Source organism: Gambusia affinis, linkage group LG07 (genome assembly GCF_019740435.1).
Source record: "Gambusia affinis linkage group LG07, SWU_Gaff_1.0, whole genome shotgun sequence".
NCBI lineage: Eukaryota > Metazoa > Chordata > Actinopteri > Cyprinodontiformes > Poeciliidae > Gambusia > Gambusia affinis.
In genome coordinates, this window is record NC_057874.1 from 4631011 (window position 1) to 4653417 (window position 22407).

At 41.0% G+C, this 22407-nt stretch overlaps 1 protein-coding gene across 8 annotated transcripts in view; it reads right to left on the reverse strand.

Annotated features, from left to right (window-relative positions):
• LOC122833716 (semaphorin-3F-like) overlaps positions 1 to 22407 on the reverse strand; it is a 159971-nt gene that overhangs the window by 75773 nt on the left and 61791 nt on the right. For all 8 annotated transcript variants that reach the window (XR_006371043.1, XM_044121524.1, XM_044121525.1 and 5 more), the window contains one exon: positions 8381 to 8539. Coding sequence is in view for 7 of the 8 variants with exons in the window: in XM_044121524.1 (XP_043977459.1) it covers positions 8381 to 8539 (159 nt within the window). In the remaining variant the exon portion in view is untranslated. The remainder of the gene's footprint in view (positions 1 to 8380; positions 8540 to 22407) is intronic.

Genomic DNA, 22407 nt, shown 5'->3' on the forward strand with positions numbered 1-22407 from the left:
TATTTAAAAATTTACGCAGAACCTTCTAGAGATAAGATAAGATAACCTACTGGCTGCAGTAGGTTTTGAAAAGACAATAAACTGCAGACTTTGTCAATGGGTAAAGCAACCATTCATAAAAAGGCAACATGGATGGGATTAGAAATATTTGCGATATCAATAAAGCCATGGTTGCTTTCTCTTACTGCCTCCTGCACTGCCATGTGCTGACCCACATTCATGTGTCATCCCAGTGGATTTTGGTCTCACGTGTGCTTGGTTACCAGGCGGAGAACGAGGCGGAGGAAGAGGAGGGAATGTGAGTAATCCTTCTGATGTTATGGCATTTAAAGGACTTTTCCTTTGTACTGACAAAAACATAATTTCATGGCTGTGGTTGTGAATATCCAATTTTATTAACACCAAGCCAAAGGGAGGTGAGTAGAGCACGGCGTTAATTCTCCCATGTTGCTCCACCCTCGGCTATGGAGCTACCGTAGTCTTTGTGGCTTTTCGGAGGTCATATTTTACGTTTGCGGAGATTCATGACCCTGTGCCTGTTTATTCTAAACTGGTGCTTACCTGTTGCCCGTTTGTCTAAGCGGAGTGTGAAAAGCTCCACGCTGAAGGCATTTATGTAAACAGCTCCAAAAGGCTAAGCCGTACAAAGTGAATGCACTGGGAGTGGAAGAGCACTCCTGGCAGTCCAGATGAGGCACTGGGTTCATGTGAGGTAGGAAGCTTACAATAGCAGAGGCATAATAGTGGATTTAGATTCAAATCTGCTTAATGCATGAAGTCGCATATGTCATAGCTGGAATGTGGGCCAAGAGCAATGATGTCACACTCTACACACAACCTGGCATGGCAAAAACTTCCCCCCAGGGAGCGATTTTTTATTTTATTTTATTTTTTCCATTTAGAAAATGTCATGTTTTCTTTGCCTCACAGTGTGATCCATGAGGAGGAATGTGAAAATAGAAAAAAAAAGAAAAAGAAAAAGAAAAGGTGGCACATGTAAATCAGTCGAGCACGTAATGGAGCCATGCTACAACAACCCCTGCTTGACTGGGGGAGTCCCGGAGAGGCGAGTGCCTTTCTCATGTTAATTCAGCGATTCACTGCGGTGATGGGAGGCGAAACAAAGTGGGACGATCTGGTGGCTCTAAATTCAGATCAAATTAAATCAAGAGTGATGTCTTTACTGCTCTGTTTCGGGGCACAGAGCAGAAAGAATGACCATAATTGAGAGGAAATTTTGACCTCGTTTCCAGGCACCTGGTAAAGTCATAGAAAACATTACAACGCATGAATATATTATGTATAAACTGGTGGTGACAAGCGATGCACCGATCCACTCGTTTCACTTCCGATACCGATATCTGAGATGTAGTATTGGCCAATTCTGGTCCGATATAGAATAGCAGCGATGAATTGACTTTCTTTTGTTAAACACAGACATAAATGTACAGAATTACAAATTTTAAATCTCTGCACACCAATAGCTTCACAAGCTTGGTCAAACTTGTAAAAAAAAACCAAAACAACAGATATTTAATTAAGTAGATCTGCCCTTATGAATTGGGCACATTGTCACCCAATCTAGAATTTTTTTTCAGTATCGGGACCGATACAGTTATTAATATCTAATTGGTGCATTTCTAGCGGTGACCATTCTCCGTCTGAAACCGGTTACAACAAATTAAACTATCAATATCTAGTCAGATGAGATCAGTACTGAACTTTATGGCCTGGATGAAAAACGCAGAAAAAAAAAAGACTCCACACTACCCTGCACACTCCTCCCCCACAGTTAAGACGTGGTGGCAGCATCATGATATGGGGATGGTACAGTGGGGCTTATCAGAGAAAATGGATGGAGGTGAATAGGGGCATTTTGAAAAGACAAAAAAAAAACTATTAGAGGTTGCAAAAAATTATAGACTGGTACAGAGGTTCAACGTTTAGCAGAATAAGGACTATAAACGTACAACTAGAGCTGCAGTGGAACGACTTGGGATCGCCAAAGTGTCACTGCTTCTAATTGAAAGAAAGAGTGACCCAAAGCAGTTCTAATAATCATTTTTATATCTAATCATTTTCCTATTTTTCTTTTCCAGTCGAGTCCAAAACAATTTGCAAACTGGATGCCTTTTTTTTTTTTTAATAAGGAAAACATGCAAAATCAATTTAAGCTTCAGATCTGCAATGATTCAATTAGTCCTTTCCAAACAAACTACTGACTACTTTATTTGTTTAATTAAATGATTGTAAGCTCAGTTGTTGCACAGGTAAAAAGAAAAGTTTTAATTAATTTAGTAAGTCTGCACACCACCGGCTTACATCAAAGCATGTCCATGTGTTACAATGGACCAAAGTCAAATTGAGAATTTGCTGCGACACACTAAAATTGCTGCTCACAGACTCTCTGCAGCCAGTTTGAGATTCATCCGTTTTAAAAGCAGAACTGTTCACCACATTGGTCTGGTAGGAACACTCACCCAAAAGACTCGCAACGCTCAACAGCAACGACATGTAGTTCTACAAGAGCAATGATTCCGAAGGGCAGAGAACAAATACGCACCACACATTTAGGGTTTTATTACCAAAATTGTTTTGAGAAACAATGCTGACTTTTCTTTTTACTGCACAATTATGCACTACTTTGTGTTGGTCTGTTTCATGAAGTCGCAATAAAATCCACTGACGTTTGAGACTCGCTTTATAAAATGGAAAACTTCTCCACGGATATAAATACTTTTAAAGCCTTTAAAACTGCATATTTTTTTCGCCCTTTCTCTAGAAACTCTTTTTTCTTATTTATTTTTTTACTCTGATCAATGAAACAGTTTCCACCTTCTGCAGCGTTTTGACGACGGAGTGCAGCGGAAAAGCGCTTGAGCACCATTGAACTGATGATCCTGCATTACTTTGACTTTGCAGAAGTTGTGGATATGTATTAGCTGCAGGACTGGGCACAGCTCAATAATAATTAATTAACTAACTAACTAATATTTACAAGAACAAAGAAAAACAACAGGGCTGATCAATTTTACCTGTGTGAGATAACTGGTTCACTTTCAGAAACCGAGGCCTGTTAAAGCCAACAGGAAGCAGCGTAATGCCATCCGTTGGCGCCGGAGCTTACAGGGTAATCCCCGTGTTTGTTTTAGCCCCCAGCATGCCGACGGTAAACACATCATGGCCGACACTGGGGACGGATTTAATTGGCTTGTTTAAAGAGGAAAAAAAAAGATCTTAAAGGCACAAAGCTTCATGGAGGGTCATCGAGTTTGCCCTAGTCTAAACTGTCGTTTTGAAGGGGAAAAACTCATTAGCCCTCTGCAGGGTCCAGGTAGGTTTTCTCTCTTTAATATGAGCCTCTCGGGAGGCCGGGGGGTCCCTGGCGACAGCGGACCTCGCCGTGAGTTTGCTCCACTCCCTCTGCTTATTGGAAACACGGTTTCCTCACCTGACGGTTTTAAAACCGAGGAAGCCTGTTCTCTCTCCCCTCAGCTTATTGGACAGAAGACATGATAAGTCTGAACAAAGTCCAGTTCCAAGATTCATCTGTCACACTTTATAAACACGCAATCTCATTAAAATGAGCGTAAACAGGCAAATTTTTATTGCGATTCCTGTGTTCGCTGAGGGTTTTTATGGGTGGCGGTTCTATGTAAATAATAAAAGGTGTTTTCCTGTCATAAAACAAAGCCTGCACAGTTAAAGCAAAAACAATTAGGCTTCATGATTTACTTTGCCTGCTTTTAATAGGAAAGTGAGGGCTTCCCAGATGGAGGTCACGGTTCTTAACCTTATCCCTCAGCTACCGAGTTAATCAGTTTGGAACATGTGTTCAGAACAACACTGAGCGGCACAAGCAACTTTCACAATGACAACTGTTGCCTTTTCTATCCAGAGCAATCAATCTTGACTGACTGAAAACCTACGAACCGATTACCAAGATCTAGTATACGAGCTTAAAAACATACTAATAATAATAATAATAATAATAACAATCATAATAATGGGTTCAAAAACAGCCTTAGGGATCAGCTGGTCTGAGATTCTCAGGACATGATAAAGTTTATATTAATAGTACGATTTATCAAACCCAAAGTGAAATTCAGGATGATTTGGGCCAAACTGTTTGCTTGATGATTGGTCGAGCTTCTGTGGTTCGTCTAATAAGCGTACAGAACATCCAGCGCATAGAAACCGAAACGAGAATGTGCGACGTCAAGTCATCTACTTGTTAACACAAGTCTAAACAGAGGAGCGTGCAGCTTAGACGTTACACCGCTTATTTTAATAATGGTCTAAAAACGAAAGCAGTGAAACGTCACTTAAAATAATATGTCGGGTTTACTTCAGTCTCGGGCCTATTATTAATCTTAATTAGTCGGATCGGGCTCAGACACAAAGCCAATAGCCTCAAGTTGGTTCGGGTCGCCCTTTTATATTCTATTCTATTCTATTTTTAGGCCTGATCTAAACTCTGTGCAATAACCTTGAGTGAAAAATACTTACGTTACATGTTAACACCTAATTCTAAAAAAATGTAAAGAGTGGTGAGGATCATTTAAAAGCACGTATCTTCCTCCCGCTATTGATATATTCTATCATGTTTACAATTATTATTAAAACATTTTTTTAACATAAATTGCTTTTTTTTTGTTTTGTTTTGATCCATAAACCTTAGCAGAAATGCAAAACTAACACCATCTGAATGAGATGCTACCTTTCTAGTGCTAACTCACCCTCTTAGCTGACCTGCTCTTTGTGAAGTCACATATACACTTTGCTGATATTTGCGGCGTAATTAGCCCTGACGTGCGGCCAGCCTGCAGATGGCCGCTTAACGGACATGCTGCTCACAGCTCGCCAACTGTTGCTTTACCAGTGATGGCTGCCGCGCATTTGGCTTTCACACCATGCATTTCCACATCTATCTCAACCTAAAAGATTTCTAAATAGCTAAATTCATTTATTTTTTATTTTTTTTGTAAAAAAATAAAAAATTTAGAAGCCCTCTTTCAGCAAGCTGACCAGCATTGTGCAGCAACAAGAAGGGGAGGGACAATGCTGCAATATTGGTCACTCCAAAACTTCATCTGCAATCTCAATAATAGGACTTTAAACCCCAGGAATTGTATGAGGAAACATTTTGGTGGTTTCAGAACTGGAGCTTTTTCAAACCTGGCTATACCTTCATTCTGGTAACCGCCTCATGACCACAGAGCAGCTTATACGAGCCTGAAATTTCACTTTCATGAATTTTGCTACCTACTTGTCTGAAGGAGGGCAATTGATTGTCTTCTTACTTGCAAGTTTCATAGGAAAGTAATCGGATTGTCGTCACGTCCTGTTTGACTGGCTCATTATCCTACAATGAGCTGAGCAGTAAAAGGTTATAATATTCCATGCAATTAGCACAAACGGTTAAATTAGGTATCAATTCTATATTTTTTGCTTCAATCTAAAGCAATATTTGTTTACTTGGGTACTAATTATTCACTAATAAATTAACAGTAGCTCCTGTTCTACATTTTCCTTCTGTTTTTGTATAAATGCCGGCACCCAAAGAAAGTAACAGTGCTATGCTCGTCTTCATGTTGTACTGCACTAAAGCTCCACCTCAGACCGCCTTTTTTTCCCCAAACAGCTCAAGCAAATAGGAAAAAATAAACTAAACTTAACACCTCGCAGTTGCATCAGGGGAAGTGCAGCAAGCTTGCCAAGCTAAGGACAACACGGGCCTCTCAAAAAGCAATTAAGGCAGAGAGAGCCGTATTATTGAATGGAGAGAAGGGAGTATTCCTCCGAGAGAAGCAGCAGCAGTAGACTGTGAAATTCATATTGACTAGAGAGGCAAACACAAACAGGTAAGCAGCAGAGTGGAGCTTTTTTCCCCCCCCCGATCTTTAGTCCACCACTGTAGTCTGCTGCTTTCAGATATATTCAGAATGATTTCGGACATCAACCAAAATTGCAGCTCCTTTAATCAGATGCCTCAAAGATGAAAGAATAAAAGGGCAATCGAACACATCTCTGTAAGATAAACACTGCATTAGGCAGAAATGATATCTGGTTGGGTTTTTTTTTTTTTTGGTTTGTTTGAAATCTGCTGCGCTCTGGACATGTGCTCACTGAAGTGTTAAATCCCACTTGATTAAAGCAGGAAAACGCCTTTAACAATGAGCTGTGCCAGTCCACTTAATTAAGTCAACTTGCGCTACACCAAAGGAGCTCTGGGAAACGGAGAGCAAAGCAAACAGGGCGCTCCTGCCTTCTCTCTGGATGCTAATCAAAGACTCGATCGGCGTCCTGGGGACAACACTCTGCACGACGGATCCCGGCAATTTGCTCTCAGTAATGCCAACCCTCGCCCGGGCATCCCGGCGAACCCCCAGAGGTTCTCCAGGGAACCCCAGAGGAGACGCGTCCCCCAGCGACGTGTCTCTTCTAATCTGCTCTGCTGCTGAAACGCACACACACACACATATGCCGACACCTGAAATACACATTTGCCTCAGCCTGACGGAGGGAACACATAAAGACCCAGCGGGTCACCGCACGCTCCTTGCTGACTCTCCAACCTTGGTGGTGCAAGTACTGGTTTGTGCAAGGATGCTGCACTTACAACAAGAATAACAATCGTCACAAATATTCTCTAAAAGAGAGTATTCACAATCTTAAGGAGTCATACACAATCGCCTTTGTGTCTCCTTGGTTATTGTGTATTTTAATTGTTTGTGGATTATAAGCCAGAGGAAGCATCTGGTGGTTATTACAGAGCCTGAGGTCTGGGTAAGAGGGGGACGGTGGTGACGATGGGGGCCTTACAGGAATCTAATGATTTGTTTGCGGTCTGCTCAGTGTTGCTCCGACGAGGCTGTACAAGCTATTCCCATGCAAAACCCATCACAACTCGAAGCCACAAACTCTGCAGTTAGGCAATGTGCATCGTCACTCATTCAAGCAGCAAACAGATGGAAACGCTTGACAAACATTTGAAAATATTCACAATCCATTGAACTTTTTCACATTTCGTCACTTTGATGCATTTAATTGGGATTTTATTCGAGAGACACAAACTAAGCAGTGCATAGTTATGCAGTGAAAGGAAAAGAATGCAAAATTTGTTGAAGCCGGTTTCTCTGAAAAAAAAACAAAAAGTTTGGCATGTGTACCTCTGAATAAAACCCAGTATTGGTTGTTCTCTTCACAACGATTGAGAAAATTGTGGCAAAATTTACAGCTAGCTTCTTCCAAGCGTTGCTTCACCCAGAGTGCGTGAACCATCGGCTATAGAGAAATGATTGTTTGCTGGAGGCGTGGGCTCTACTGAGGCATCAAATGATTGGATCAGATTTTTTCCAGTTGCCAATGCTTGACCATGACATATGTAATTCGCAAACTTGATTGCGAAGGAAGCTACACTATAAAGCTTGCTGGAAATTGCATGCACTGTAATCAGCCCTCCCTCAATGCAAAGAAAGAAGTCCAGAGTTTTAAGTAGGGCTGTGACATCTTGGTTAAACATTCCTCTTGCTCCAACTTGAATCGCTCAACATTTTGAAGCGTGACCAACACGGACTGTGTGGCTTCTCCCCATTGCCAAACTACAACCGTAGGCAGACTACAAATCTAAAGCAACTCAGAAATTCTTGTTCAAAAACTCCTTTTGTTTACCGACTGGCCAGGATAAAGTGTAACTTGAGAAATTCGAGATCAAAGCGACAAATTCCATACATAGCACTGATGGTAGATGAGAAGGCAGTGCGTCAGAAGGCAATGGTCAGGATAGTTTAAAGCAAGTTTAGATAAAAAGACAAAAACAATATGTCAAGCTTTGAAACACCTCACAGAACAATTTTAATCCTTCTTGTGGACATGGAAAGTGTATGGTACAACTGCTAAACCCAAAAGTACACCTGTTCCTCTGCAGTGAAAGGTTGGGCAAGGAGAGCATTGATCACAGACAGAACAAGAATGGCACAGTAACCCTGGAGGAGCTGCAGAGATCCACAACTCAGGTGGGAAGGTTTGTCGAAGTACAACTATCATGTGAACCTTGGTGATGGTACAAGACCATCGTGTTGAAAGAAAGCAAAAGAAGAAGGGAAATGGAGGTTCTTTTGCAGAAAAACAATGCACAAACTTGAAACCTGATGTGAGCAGAATCACACTGTAGGGAAAACCTGTCAGAAGCTGAAAGATCACAAACCTTGCATTTACTTCCACTTCAAAAATATTTATTGGTTTTTATTTTATGAGTGCATTATTTTGTGGTTGTAAGGTAGCAAGATACAAGAACTAAGGGGTGTAAATACTTTTATCAGACATACCCGAAGGAAGCAAAGTTGAGGACAGAGAAAGAAGAAGATTGTATTCCTACCTTTGAAGGAGATAAAGACTCTGGGTGCGGCAACTACTTCGTTACTGCTGATTTGATTCCCCGAAGTCAAGCTGGACAGCACCAGGAGGACGAGCACCGTCCACATAGTATCCAGCCTCATGGTGGACAAACCTCCAATGGCACGCTCTCTCTTTAAATCTGCAAAGACAAACACAAACATGTGAGAAGCGGAGATGCTGGCACAGCGCAACCAAGTGCTCCATAAAATCTCCCACAGAAAGTCTGGTTTTGTTTATCAATTTATGCGATGTGTCAAACCAGCGGCTCCCAGGGGCCCCATCGACTGTTGCTTTGGGCGGCAGAAAGAGAGCGAGAGAGCTGAGGTGCAGGAATGACGCCCAGATTTTCTTGGAGGCACCATAAAAACTGATGAGCCCTGACAAAGAGGGGCCAAGCTTTTAGCAATGTGCATGCACTTCCATTTGGGAGAAAATTATGTTTGTTTCCCAGAGTGTGTCAAACCAGTGGAGAGAGAGCGCGCCGACTCTCCTGGGAGAAGCCTTCTCCTCCCCGCTCCGTCCAGAACGCATTCCTGCCTCATGACAGCACACGTGTGCTGCCGCTCCTGCCCTGTGATTACAGGTTTACCTAATGCCAGGTTACAACTGAGATTACTAGAAAGATGGAATTTTTGTTCTGAAATGTTCTGATTGGTGCAATCAAGACAATAAATATTACTTGTTGCAGAAAGAACTGGATAGCTGGGTTATAAATGATGAAAGAACTGACCGGCGCGCCTCAACAGTCTTGAAAACAACTCAGAAGGGAGCATCAATTAATCTTCAGGGAATGACTAATGGACACGAGGGATGATTGCTGATTCATAACTCATAGATCAACAAAAAGTCTCCATTCCTGTCCTTGATTAAACTTTTTGAGGGTTAGGGCTAATTGGGTTCATCCAGTCTCCAGTGTTTGGACCCACTTTCATAGACCCCGGCAGATCTGCGTGGGCCTCAGAGACGTGGGTCGATTTATGAGCATGCTGCAGCTGTTTAAACCTCAACTGTTTACAGATAATTTGTTAACCGTCCAGCTGTTTATTCGGAGACAGAGGCCAAGTCCTTATTCGCACAAGCACACAACATCAAACGGGGCGCTGCGCCCCGAAACGACACCGTGGACTGTGTAAAGGACACACACTCTTGCATTTTACTGGAGATCCACCAGAGATTGGTATCGACCAATTTTGTTTCCGTATCGACTCCGGTGGGCAGGGCAAACACTGAAAATTAGGATTTCTGTTTTGTTTCTTAAATCCATCAAAACTAAGAACTCACACAATTTCCTGTTTCTAAACACATCTACAACCATATAGTTTTTAATACACTTTTTTGATATTAATCGAAAAAATTTTTGAACATTTACAGGAACGACATAACATCTGCTCTGTGGAGCAGTTCTCTAAGACTATCACCTCTAAATCTCAGTATCTTTATTATAGTCCTAAGAAAAAAACAATGAAATCAGCAGGTCAGACCTGAAGTAAATCAGAAATCGGCATCAGCCAGTAAAAGGCTCATTGGTGCACTTGTACATCATATCACTAAACTAAACGTGCCTCCTCCCTCAGAAAGTACCATGCATTCAGAAAATATACAATCAAATTTACAAAGCACATTAAATACCACATTTGTCACATCAACGTTTCATATTGTTTCATTTTGCCTGTTTAAGATATTTTGAGACAAATAAGATATTGGTTGGTTAATGCTCGGTGGGTAGAGTTGCTTCCAATTTTAGAGACAATTCACAGCACTTCACTTGCAACTAAAATAAGAAAAACACAGAGAAAACCAGGCGGGATGTTTCAGTGTTCCTGAGAAATAAGCGCTGTAGACTGAAATCAGAGTGTGACAGACTGGCAGCCTTGGCCACACATGGGAGGCAGAACTGTAAACAGTCTGGTGTGGTATTAGCACAATAGAATGCAGAGGCATTCAACAAATACTCTCAAATTATCTTGTGGGAATCCATTCAGAAATTGATCAGAATCCTTACTCTTATTTATTTATTTTTTTTGAATGGAATGAGATTATGACATATTGGAAAACATGACATATATATTTTTTAATCAAGTCGGTGTTTCATACGCATTTATTGATTTTTATTTAATATTATATATAATCCATACCAAAAGAGAATAATTACAACAATAAGTGAATAGAAGTAAAATCAGTCTTACCTCACAGCTTTCCGTAATACAAGTTCAGATCCAACCCTGCAAGCCACTGGAAAAGCCAATCCCAACAGATCGATCACACACTCTCTCTCTCTCTCTCTCTAAGCTGAAATCAATAATAATAGAAAATCCCTGCGCGGCTCTTCAGCGGCCAGTGTTGCGTTCAGGGGTGCGGTGGCGGGGCCGTCTGAGTACCTGCGCAGAGCGCGCGCGTGTTGGCCCCGGAGTTGTCAGTGAGCAGTCAGGGAGAGAGAACATAAAATGTTTCTCTAATTCATCATTGTCCGAGAGCGCGAGGCGAATACATGCTCTCCTCGCACGAGCGCAGCCAACATCTCGTGGGAGAAGTGGAAAAGAAAAAAAAAAAAACGAGCAGAAAAGGTAAAAGAAAAAGTCCCCGCGGTGAGAGATAAGGTCCGACAGCGCGCTGTGCGTGGCGCGCTGGAAAGTTGGAAGCTCCTGTGTGACTGTGGGGGAGAGGCAGGGCGCTAGCAGGTGGATGCGGAGGCCCATTTGCCTGTGAACACACCCACGGGGCGGGCTGGAGCGTACCGAGCCGCCCCTCGGTCTCGGTCTGCCGGGGGAGCTACACGATTCACCGCCGCAGGCTTTAGAGCAGCGCGTGCGAGCAGAGAGCAACAGAGAAGAAGTCAAAGTCATCTCCACCTGAGGGATCCAATCATGTTGATCCTCACGTCTATCTCACATCGACGAAAGCTAAATAAATGAATACTGGCTCATGCCACCCCAAGGTGTGGGCTGGCGTGAGATTCTCGCTTTGTTACCTTAAATTAGAAGTGCTGTACTTTCAGAGTATTTACAATAAAATCTCCCAATTTTATTTTTTAATGCTTTTGAAAAATGACTTCTTAACTATTTTAGTTATAAAAATATGAATTGTTTTTATTTAATATTACATTACTTCTGGGTACATTCGGTGCTTGGCTAGCTTAAAATATGAACGTGTTACATGCTGTAGTATCAAGTGTTCTTTATCTTTCACTTCACAACTACGCACCATGCTGATGAGAATAAAAACACCGACATGTTACAGTAGTTATTGGACTCATTAATTTTCTGTTAGTTCTCCTTCCTCCCGCTGCTATTGTCTTTGACAGGAGAGCCGTTTACTTTAAATCACTCGCCTGTATTTTCACCGTCTATTTCCGTGACAACCAATGCATTACCATCTGCCACCCACACTCAAGGTGAGGATTGAACATATTTCTACAAGAACAGGCCTAAGTGGTGCTGGCACGGTTCCCCCCACCCACCAACCCCACCAAGTGAGTGGCAGTGCATTAATTAGACTTTCAAAAAGGTGTGTATTAAAAAAGATAAAAAGAACTTCCATTAACCTAAGAGTTTCATGCATAACAAGGTCTGCGCAGCATTACATCGACTTCTCTTTCTATTGAATGTTTGACTTGTCAGGTTTAGTTTAATGACTTGGAGTGCAGACAATGCAACAACTGTTAGGTCAGAGTTATCACAAATTAAAACTCTTATCTTATTTGTACCCCGGTGATTTGGGAAAAATTGGAGCAGAAACATCATTCGTTTGATGGCACGCAGGAAATGACATGAAAATTCCTAATTTGTTCAGCTATTCAAACACTGATTGGATGCTTGAGAGTCAGAGTTGGGGCCCAGGCAGAATTTCTAAAGCTCATTGAGAAAATTAAACATTTCCCCTCAATTTTAATCATTTTCCATTCAATTTCCCTTTGCACCTACATTATCTGCCTTTCATTCATTCTGGAGTCTTGGTGGCGAAACACCATTAAGCCCGTCAGGGAGAAGTGGAGGGAAAGTTGGTGATGTGTTTGGCTGTCGGCTCACTGAGGTCAAAAGGAGCTGCCAGGTTTCACTTTTCCTCCAGACGTGTACAGCCCTCTGCAGCCTGATTCAGCACAAAGGGACTTGGCAGAGGTTGAATAGATTCAACTTGATTTCAAGCGGTCATCTTTCTATTCAATGAGGATACAGCAGATTCTCTGTGTCGCTTTGGAGATCTTTTCTATGACTTAAAAGAAATTGGACTTTGTTGAAATTGGAAAATCAAGGTATTTTAGAATGCTTATTCTCACTTTTATTCAATAATTTCTACATTTGTCTATCATAAATGCCGCTTCATATCTTCTGATTTTATTTGGCCAGGAGCAAGGCAAATACAATCTCAATGCATTATTTGAAATTACTTTTCATAATACTAATTAAGAAACTACGGTGGCCGACAGGTGCAAATGCGCAGCAAAAGAGAAAACATGCAAACAAAAAAAAGATGCGCACAAATTAAATGCGGCAAACAAAAAAAAAATAAAATGCTAACAAAAAAGAAGACACCTCCGAATGAAATGCAGCAAACAAAAAGTGTTGAAAACGGAAGTACTCCAGACCACTAGGGGGAGTCAAAGAAAATAGTATTAATTTCTATGGGACCAGATGCAAGATTCAGAGAAAGAAATTTGAAAGAAAGTAAAGGTGCGTATTACTATATTTCTTTTCAGATACGCTTTTCAGAGATCACGCTACCCATAAATTATTCTGTTATTCTATAATATTATAAAAGACGGCGTATCTAATCAATTGATGATTTAACAAGGAGGCCATTTTGATTTAGATACATTTTTCTTCTAAATAAGGTCATTTGAAAATCATATGTTAAATTGAATGACGTTATATTTGATGCTAAAAGTTGTATGATAATCTAAACATAAAACAAAATCTGTGAGGCAGTGAATAGATTTTCACAGCTTTGTACTTTCTCCTGCGCAGTTTTCCTAAAATAACTAAATATTTTGCTACCAGCCAAGAGCGCATTTCTATTTAAACACTCTTCTGCTTGATGGGAATCTAAAGACATGTTATATTAGAGGTGGATCTCTTGTTTTTTAGTGAGCCGGAACCATTATCTCCAATAAAATCTTGCGAGTGCATGATCCCACGCCGTCACCGACATCTATCCAAGTGGTGTATGAACTTGTAACATTCTGCAAAACGAGCCTGCATTCCAGCTGAAGTGTGAACTTTGCTATCTTCTGGCTCTGCCTGCAGGGCGTGAATGAATGCCAGGTGTTGAATCTGCATTTGGGATTCTTATACAGTTCAAGAGATCACCTGCAAACACAGTCCCAGTTGCAGTTGTTGCAGAGAGACGAGGCCGTACTCCGTGCTTCATGGCTGCCGCGTCGCACTGAACCGTGAAACGTAAGCCGAGATTCTTTCTCGGTTCAAGACGAAGTGATGAACTCGCACCCCGTTATGCTCATTTCACAACTCTTTACCTGCTTTTCTCACCTCTTTTTAGACCCCATCAAGTGCACGGATGTGTTGCCGCACACAAGGAGTGTTCAGACGTTACACGCTTTAGATTTTTGCCATCAACATTGAATTTCAATGAAGTGTCAGAAATCCTGTTTGACAAGATAAAAAAATATGCTTTGAGGAAAGGATGAATCAGGTTTAAAATGCTTAACTATTGAGGTATAATACTGTCATTTCTGGCATCTAAAGAACATATGCATAAATAGTATTGTGATCTAGTGATCTGCTTTTTGAAAACAATTCTTAATTTTTTCACCTGTCAATGTTTCTCTTTGGGTCATTTACAGAGGAAATGCTGTCAAATACACATTCAGGACAGTATCTTGTATTTGGCTACAAACAATCTGTTTTAGGTGGCAAACACTGAAGTTAGCATCTGATTTGAAGCTTCCAGCTCTGTGGTTGAAAAGCTGAAACAGGCACTTCAGATGCTACAAATCATACGTCAACTTTGGCTCGAAAGGAAAACTGAATTCTTTCTTGTGAACATTATTTAGCAAAGATGGAAGGAAATGTTAGCATTCACTTAAAGACACTGCCATGTATAATTAGGAAACTGAATAGAGAAAGTAAATAAAGTCCTTTAAACAATTACATGAAAATTTACAATTCAGTCCACAGTCTGTTTCAGTGGGATCTGAATTCTGAATACAACATTATTACAAATCTATTTCTAACAATATAAATATAGAATAAATAATAGTTTTATACTAACCTGTTATTTTTACCACTTTTAAAGGGTTATAAACTTTAGTTAATTTGAACTGTGATAATAAATCTGTCAGATCCATTTGGAAACGGATATAAAAACCCAGAAATATTTTTAAAAAATCAAGTTAAACTATATTTGAATTCCTTATTGCTCTCTAATATTCCACATGTACATCCTCATTAGATAAAATCAGTAAAAATGTTCTGGCAATTTTGCAAGACACAAAAAATTAAAAAATAATAATAATCTGTTGGCTATAAAGTTCTATGTTTCACTCCATCTCACTGCCAGGAATTACTCCGAACCCGGAAAGGTTTAAGTCTGCCGCTTCCAAACACACCGATAAACAAAATCAAATGCTCGTGGGCACAAACGCACACAAGTCCTTTAAACAAAGCTGCGACCGCTTCGGGTTTCCAATAAAGATTTAGCTGAATTTTGAATTGAGCAGGCAGGTGCTCACCTTGTGCCGCAGACAGATAGGAGCAAAGCTTCGCTTCCAGCACTCTCTCCGTCAATGGTGTTCTCAAAGCTATTAGCATTTAAATGAGAAAAGAAAAGTGTCCCATCTAGATTACAAAGAGAAAGAAAAAGTCTTTACGAGTGGAGAACTTGTTCAACACTTCTCGTCTGTTCAGAACAAACTTTCTTCTCGTCCTGATTGAGTGCAGTCAGTTCAACAAGCGCACTACAGGGCCTTACATGTTCGTGCCCCCTTCAACTCCCCCCTGCATGTTCTCACTTCACAATCACAAACTTAAAGTATTAGACCAAGTCTAAATGTGAACAGGAAGGAAAATGATGGAGGAGCTTTTTACAAATAAACTCTGAAAAGGGAGGTCCGGTATCTATATTGTGTTATTTTGTGTTTTTATCTCTCCGTCAGTCCTGAACAGCTCCCCTGTCCCTGGATGAGAAGAGCATCCCGACAGCATGATAACACCAGCACACGTCTCAGCTCAGGAAAGGAGTGTTCAGTGCAACATTAAGGTGACCCATTACGGTTTCTTGTACAGAAAAGTATAGGTCTATACAAAACATGTTCATTATATTGTATACAAAAATCATTCTTTGATAATGGGATTTGAGTCTGGTCAGCCATTTTAGTGAGAAGATTTAAAATCTTCTCACTTTAAACCTAAATAAGCTGCTGTTGGCCACGTCCCAACAACTCAACTCTTGCACTGGTTGAGTTGAGCCATGAGAATGGCTGCAAACAGATGCACAACTACCCAACAGTACATCTCTGAAAAGCAGAAGAGGAGTCTCCTCCACAGACAACGAGAATGCAGAAAGTGGTTTCTGAATGGTAAGTCAAAAACAAAGTACTGTAAAACTGTAGAATGGATTTACCATTATACAGTGACTAAACACGTAAGGTCTTAGCTTGCGCCAGCTGACGGAGTTAGGGTTGCCAGGTTACGGCGCAGTGCCTGTCAAATGTGACTACATCAGAACCTTTTTGTAATGGCTCATTTTCTAGACACCAAAAAACATTAACTTATTGGCAAAACAATGGCTGGGTGGTTCTTTTAAGCACTGGAGATGTTTTGGAAATCCAAATGAAAGTACAAAAAATGTGCAAAATGTCAACTCTGCATAATGAGTCCACTTTGGTTTCAGAAAATAAATCCATGTTTTATTTGCATTATTTGTTTCTATATAGCTATACATAAAAAAACTTTTACAGTATGCATGTATGTAAAACTGTATCCTAATTAATATAATCAAGATTTTGGAGAAAATGTATTTCTTGTTCATTTTGCAGTTGCTGAAATATGATCTTTGCTCTGGCGCCCGGCAAAAGCAGACCTGACGTGTTGAGGTGCTGCGGTGACGGTTTAAACTTTAAACGCTCTCATTGACTATAACGACTGCAAATTTACTGGCGAGTCCATTTCGTGACGGAGCAGAGTGGAGACGCAAGCGATCCAAATTGAGAGCAAGCATGCATGTGGCAACAATTGAAAGGAGAGACTCAATCGTCTTTAGAGGTTTTCTGGCCTTCTTGGACTTTATTTGCAGTGGATTAGACAGGAAATGAGGAGGGAGGGAATGGGGAGGTGATTTCAGATGCTAGATAAAACTTTACAGTGTGTAATAAAAAGGTGGAGAAACAATATTAGACAGATGACTCGCTGTGGCGACCCCTACAGGGAAAAAGCCAAAAGGAAAAGAAGAAGAAATAATAGGACATTAAGAATAAAGCACCAACTATATACATATATGAATACTTTTCACATTGAATGCTTTCTCGAAGCAATCAAGCGCTTGGACCACCTTTCTCTGCCCCCACCTGCGTTTGGGGCCCTTGAGCAAAAGTTTCCTCTGTTGTTTTTGGCCAAACGTGGAGCTCCATAAATTTCTTAGTCTCTATAGGCCCAGCGATACGTAACTGCCAGTATCGGCCCAGTTGCCTGAAGGAACCACTACCCACAGCAGAGAAACCGCTTTGATTTTCTGCCACTTTTCACACGTCATGTGGCCAAAGGAACGACGACCTTCCATAAGTCTCAACTGAGCTGCGAAAAGAAACAAACGCCGCGTGAGCGTGTGTGCTACACAGCATCTTACGCTCGAGCCGCGTTAACAGGTGAGTACGTTTTCCAGCCACTGCTCTCCATCAGTGTTGACTTAATGTGAAAGGAAAATAGTCTGTAACTGAATAAAATCCCAGACATATGTCCAAAAGGAAAAGAAAAGAAACTGGCCCGCTTTCAGATTCTCAATACACCTCTGTTCTCCAACGAAGGCGGCCTGGAGTTTTTTCAGCCGTCACCGTAAACCTGAGCAAGAGGATCTTGACAAACAATCAGTCTAACAAAGTCTGAATGGTGATTTTATTCAGCGGAGGAACGAGTCAATCTGATTATATACATACGAAACACCAGCGGCCAAGTCCTTGAGGTGGGTCGTGTTTGAGTCACGCTCTAATATGCGTCATGCTTCCTTTTCACACCAACTTTCTGGGAGGTGCCAGGCTAGGACAAAGTTGATTTTGTGTTGCTGCGATCCGTCGGAGAATTAAAGCGTGATGACATCACTCAACAACCACACCAGTACATTTTGTTGTGCATGCAGTCGGAATAATTTTCATTCACACACTGCTTCGGTTGTGTGTTTGACCGCACTGAAGTTGCAGAGCATAAGTCAGCAGATGTTGAATTCATGTGATGCAGCTGAGGAACATGCATCTCAGACAGTTTGAAGAATAGTGCATTGAAGTCAAATAGAAAAAGTATTTCCCTTAAGCATTATCCAAAGCTTTCCTCAAGGACATAAAAATAAAAGTCTGAGGAATATTGGGAGTCAGGTCTTCAAGAGAACAGCAGATGAGGCCAGGTGTACATTCAAACCAGCTCTGCTCAGGCCACTTAAACGTAGATCTAGTTTGTCTAGAAAGTCCGGGTTGCTTGGGGAGGTGAGAACGAACGATCAAAGTCTGATGCGGACCAAAAAAAGTTAACTCTGTTTCATCTAAAAACCTCGGCCTCAGTCTGGTTGAAGTGAAGTCTAGTCAATCAATCAAACTTTATTTGTATAGCACATTTCAGCAGCAAGGCATTTCAAAGTGCTTTACATCAAATCAAACACAAAAACACAATGCAACATAGAATCAACATTAAAAACAATATCAAGTCAGATTCAGTCAATAAATTTGCAATTGATTACGTTTCGAATACAACTCTAAACAAGTGGGTTTTTAGTTGAGATTTAAAGGAAGTCAGTGTTTCAGCTGTTTTACAGTTTTCTGGAAGTTTGTTCCAGATTTGTGGTGCATAGATGCTAAATGCCGTTTAGCATCTCCTCGTTTGGTTCTGGTTCTGGGGATGCAGAGCAGAACCAGAACCAGAACCAGAACCAGAAGACCTAAGAGTTCTGGAAGGTTGATACAACAGCAGCAGATCTTTAATGTATTGTGGTGCTAAACCATTCAGTGATTTATAAACTAACAGTATTTTAAAGTCTATTCTTTGAGCGACAGGGAGCCAGTGGAGGGACTTTAAAACTGGTGCGGTCTGAATGCATGTGTGAATGCCAAGCGGACCCGAAACCGCTCTAAAAGCAGGAAGCGAACCATCGTGCAGAGAATTCTGGGTAAATACAACCAAACAATTTCTCCTGCTGGTTTAGCGCTAGCAGGAGAAATTACTCCTGGTCTTATGCTGAAGACAAAAGAGAAATCCATACTGTCTGACAGCGTTCCATTTTTGTTTACATTTTGTGAACAAGGAAGTTGCACACATGTTGCACTCTGAGGTTTTTTGTTTCATTTCCAATTCAGTAGATCTTGATCCAGCGCCACCACAGGTGAGGGGGGGTAAGCATGTTTTTCAAACGGTTTAGTTCCTTTGACACAGTGCAGTGTGACAATGAACTCCACCAGCTGAAAACTGTAAAATGATTTCCGACAATTAAGTGTGAAAAACCCCCAGAGAGCAATATCAGTCTCATTGTTTCCCTGGATTCATTTCCCCACTACTGCTGCTGTCTAGTCTGTATGTTCACGTGGCTGAGCGCCGCGAAATACACACAACAGTTCATGTTACACATGGTGCAGGTCAGTGTTTTCAATATCTTTAGTAACGTGAATGAGTGGAAAGCCAATCGGTATTGACTGACCCACAAAGGATATGCACAGGTCAATCTGACCTACATGGAGTCGCAGAATGACTGTAGCCAACCATATTAATGTGTTTCTCCACATACTGTCCTATTATTGTTGCAGCTATGAATGCATTTTATTTAGTACTTTTTGTGAAAGGTCAACTGAATGTGAGAACAACTGGGCGGCAGCAGGTCAAATGGGACACGAGAGATCGTTACGGACTAATGGAAAAAAGAATGATGCCAAAACTCTTGTATGGAAATAGGCAAGGAAACAATGGTTTGGTTTCAGCAGGGTTGTGAAACAATGGCATGGTCAGCTGGACTTCCATTTTCTTTGAGCTGCTTCTCTCCTGTAAGCCCAACGGCTCAGTTCATCCCTCCTTGGGCAGTCAGCACATTAACATACTTTCAGTTTAGCTTATCTATTAAAAAGGTGGGTTAGCTGAAGGTGACTGTCTTCCAAAAACAAATCCCCACCTCACTGTGCTTCCTGTCTCAGTAGTCTCATTGATTCTCCGTCCTTGTTGTCTTTCACACCAACAGCTGGACCTCGTCGGCCCAATCAAGGCAGTGAAAGAAAAAATGCTACTTCTGAAAGAAAACCATAAGTCGTCCCATTTGCAGTTTGACAAAATCCATTTAGGAGACACAGCAAACTTGTGGAAGTAGTTGATGGGAAGATGGAGTGAAATAAACGGGCAGTCATGGAAGGTAATCTGATAAAGGCTGCAGAAGACTTGAGACTTCCCAGAAGGACAATCACCTTCAACAAACAGTTAGTAGTGGTATGGTGTAAATCAAGGTACTGACTCAAAAAATGTGAAAATGACAACAAATCCCAATAAAATACATTGTAGGTGTAACATGACAAAATTACGTCATGACAGGGAGACCTAGACTCATTTATGTAGCAAGTACTTCAATCTGTTCTGTGCTTTTTGTTGCACTCCAGGTTGTTTGATTAAGGCTGATAAACTAAGTCAAAGTTGTGTTCGTCATTGTTTGTGCTGGGTCTGCATGACTACTTCAATCGACAAGCAAACCATGTGACATTGATCCTTCCTATTCCAGCTGTTGGTTTTCCAAAAACCCATTCATCTACCAAAACCTCAATCAACATCTTTCTTCATAAAAACTTTTATTTCCCTAAAAACATTCTCTGGAAACACAACAGCTTTATTTCTAAACAACAACAACAACAAAAACCCTCCAGTTCAAAGCAAAAGTCGGCTCAAAAAGATCTCAGAAGCAGAAAGTTTCCGACATCGATGCCAATAATGGATCAGCTAAAGTGTACACAGATGCTGTTGGGAGTCGAGATATGAGGGACAAGCTAAACTTTGCACTCTCTGCGGCTCACTTGCTATCTGTTGTAACCCTAACGCTGTGCAATGGATGCTTCCTGAGAATGTCATGAGACTTGTGAAGGGTAAAAGTGCAACACTTCCCCTGGAATCTTGTTCACTTCCTGCATTGCAACAGGACAATGAGGCGCTGACCTCATCTGTTGAACCCGTTCTCAGGTTCGCCGAAGCTCCGGTCGCCGTGTTCAGTTGAGGTAAACATAACTTTTAAAAGCTGTTGGGTGGCTTTAACCTCTGCATCCCGTCTTGTTGATCTTGGATAAAGTGAGTGAAGTCAGGTAAGCCTCCAAGAATGTCTCAGATTTAATTGAAACGCATACAGATGATGCTTTAAAAAAACCTTTAAGCACACAAGTTGGGAAACATGTTTTAACCTAAACAATGTTTCAACTGAAACTAGTGCCATGTGAAAATAGTAACTACTGCAGACAGATGTTCTCAGAGGTACGCTTTGTTTGAAAAAAAAAGAAATATATAAAATAAATGCTATCCACTGAAAAATTCAAGATGGCCACCATGGTCAACAAGAAAAGCTTATTGTTGCACTAGAACTGCCAATATTTATCACAAATTAACACCTTTGGTGTCAAATCATACATAATTGGACCCACAATAATCACACATAATGATCATTTTTTGATTTTTCAAGATGACCACTAGCTGCACAGTGGCGCAGTTGGTAGAGCTGCTGCCTTGCAGCAAGAAGGTCCTGGGTTCGATTCCCGGCCCGGGGTCTTTCTGCATGGGGTTTGCATGTTCTCCCTGTGCATGGTGGGTTCTCTCCGGGTTCTCCAGGTTCCTTCCATAGTCCAAAAAAACATGACTGTCAAGTTAATTGGTCTCTCTAAATTCTCCCTAGGTGTGAGTGTGTGTGTGAATGGTTGTGTGTCTCTGTGTTGCCCTGCGACAGACTGGCAACCTGTACAGGGTGAACCCGCCTCTCGACCAGAACATAACTGGAGATCGGAACCAACAACCCTCCCGACCCCATCAGGGACAAGAGTGAACAGAAAATGGATGGATGGATGATGACCTCTTTAGTTATCATAGAAAATTAGATGAATGCATTTGGTGGTAAACCAGTCTATTTTCTTGATATTGTGTTTCCTTTTTCTGGTGGAGATTTTCAAAACGGTTGCCATGGTTGTAATGAAAAATGGCTAATTATCGCCACAGCTAACCAAAAAGTGAGGTTCATTAACCACTAAATATCTAAACAAGAATCTTAGCTCTGCTAATGCTGAACACATAAATCAGCAGAAGCTAACACTAAATATTAAGACTAGTGGCTCTCAGTCTGCCACCCATCTTCATCTCCTTCCATGTTACAACTGGCATGAAACTCTCAAACAGCAAAGTCCTGTGATTTTGCGACATATTACTTTAAAGTTGTATGAATAGAATGATAAAAGATGCAAACGTAAAAGTGGGTTACAAGTTGTGTCAGTAACTGGTTAAAAAAAAAACAGTGGCCGTCTTGGAAAATGGCTGCCATGAAATATGAAAAACATGCAACCTGAGGAGTGAACATGGTAATTTTTATGCTTGTACACAGTATTAGGATTTTTACAGTACCTTTACAGTCCTTAATTTAAGCTTCGAAACAGCAAAGCAGCAGGGGATTTTTTTATTGAGATTTTTGTGCCAGAAATACCAATATCTTCAGGAAATTTAAATATGTTTTTACATTTTGAATAAGTGTTCATCTACGTTTTTAATCAGTTTTCCAGCCCACCTGAGAGTCAGTTTCAGGTATAAAGGGTGTGTGTGCAACGAAACACTCGTGGGTGAAACCTCCATACAAGCCACC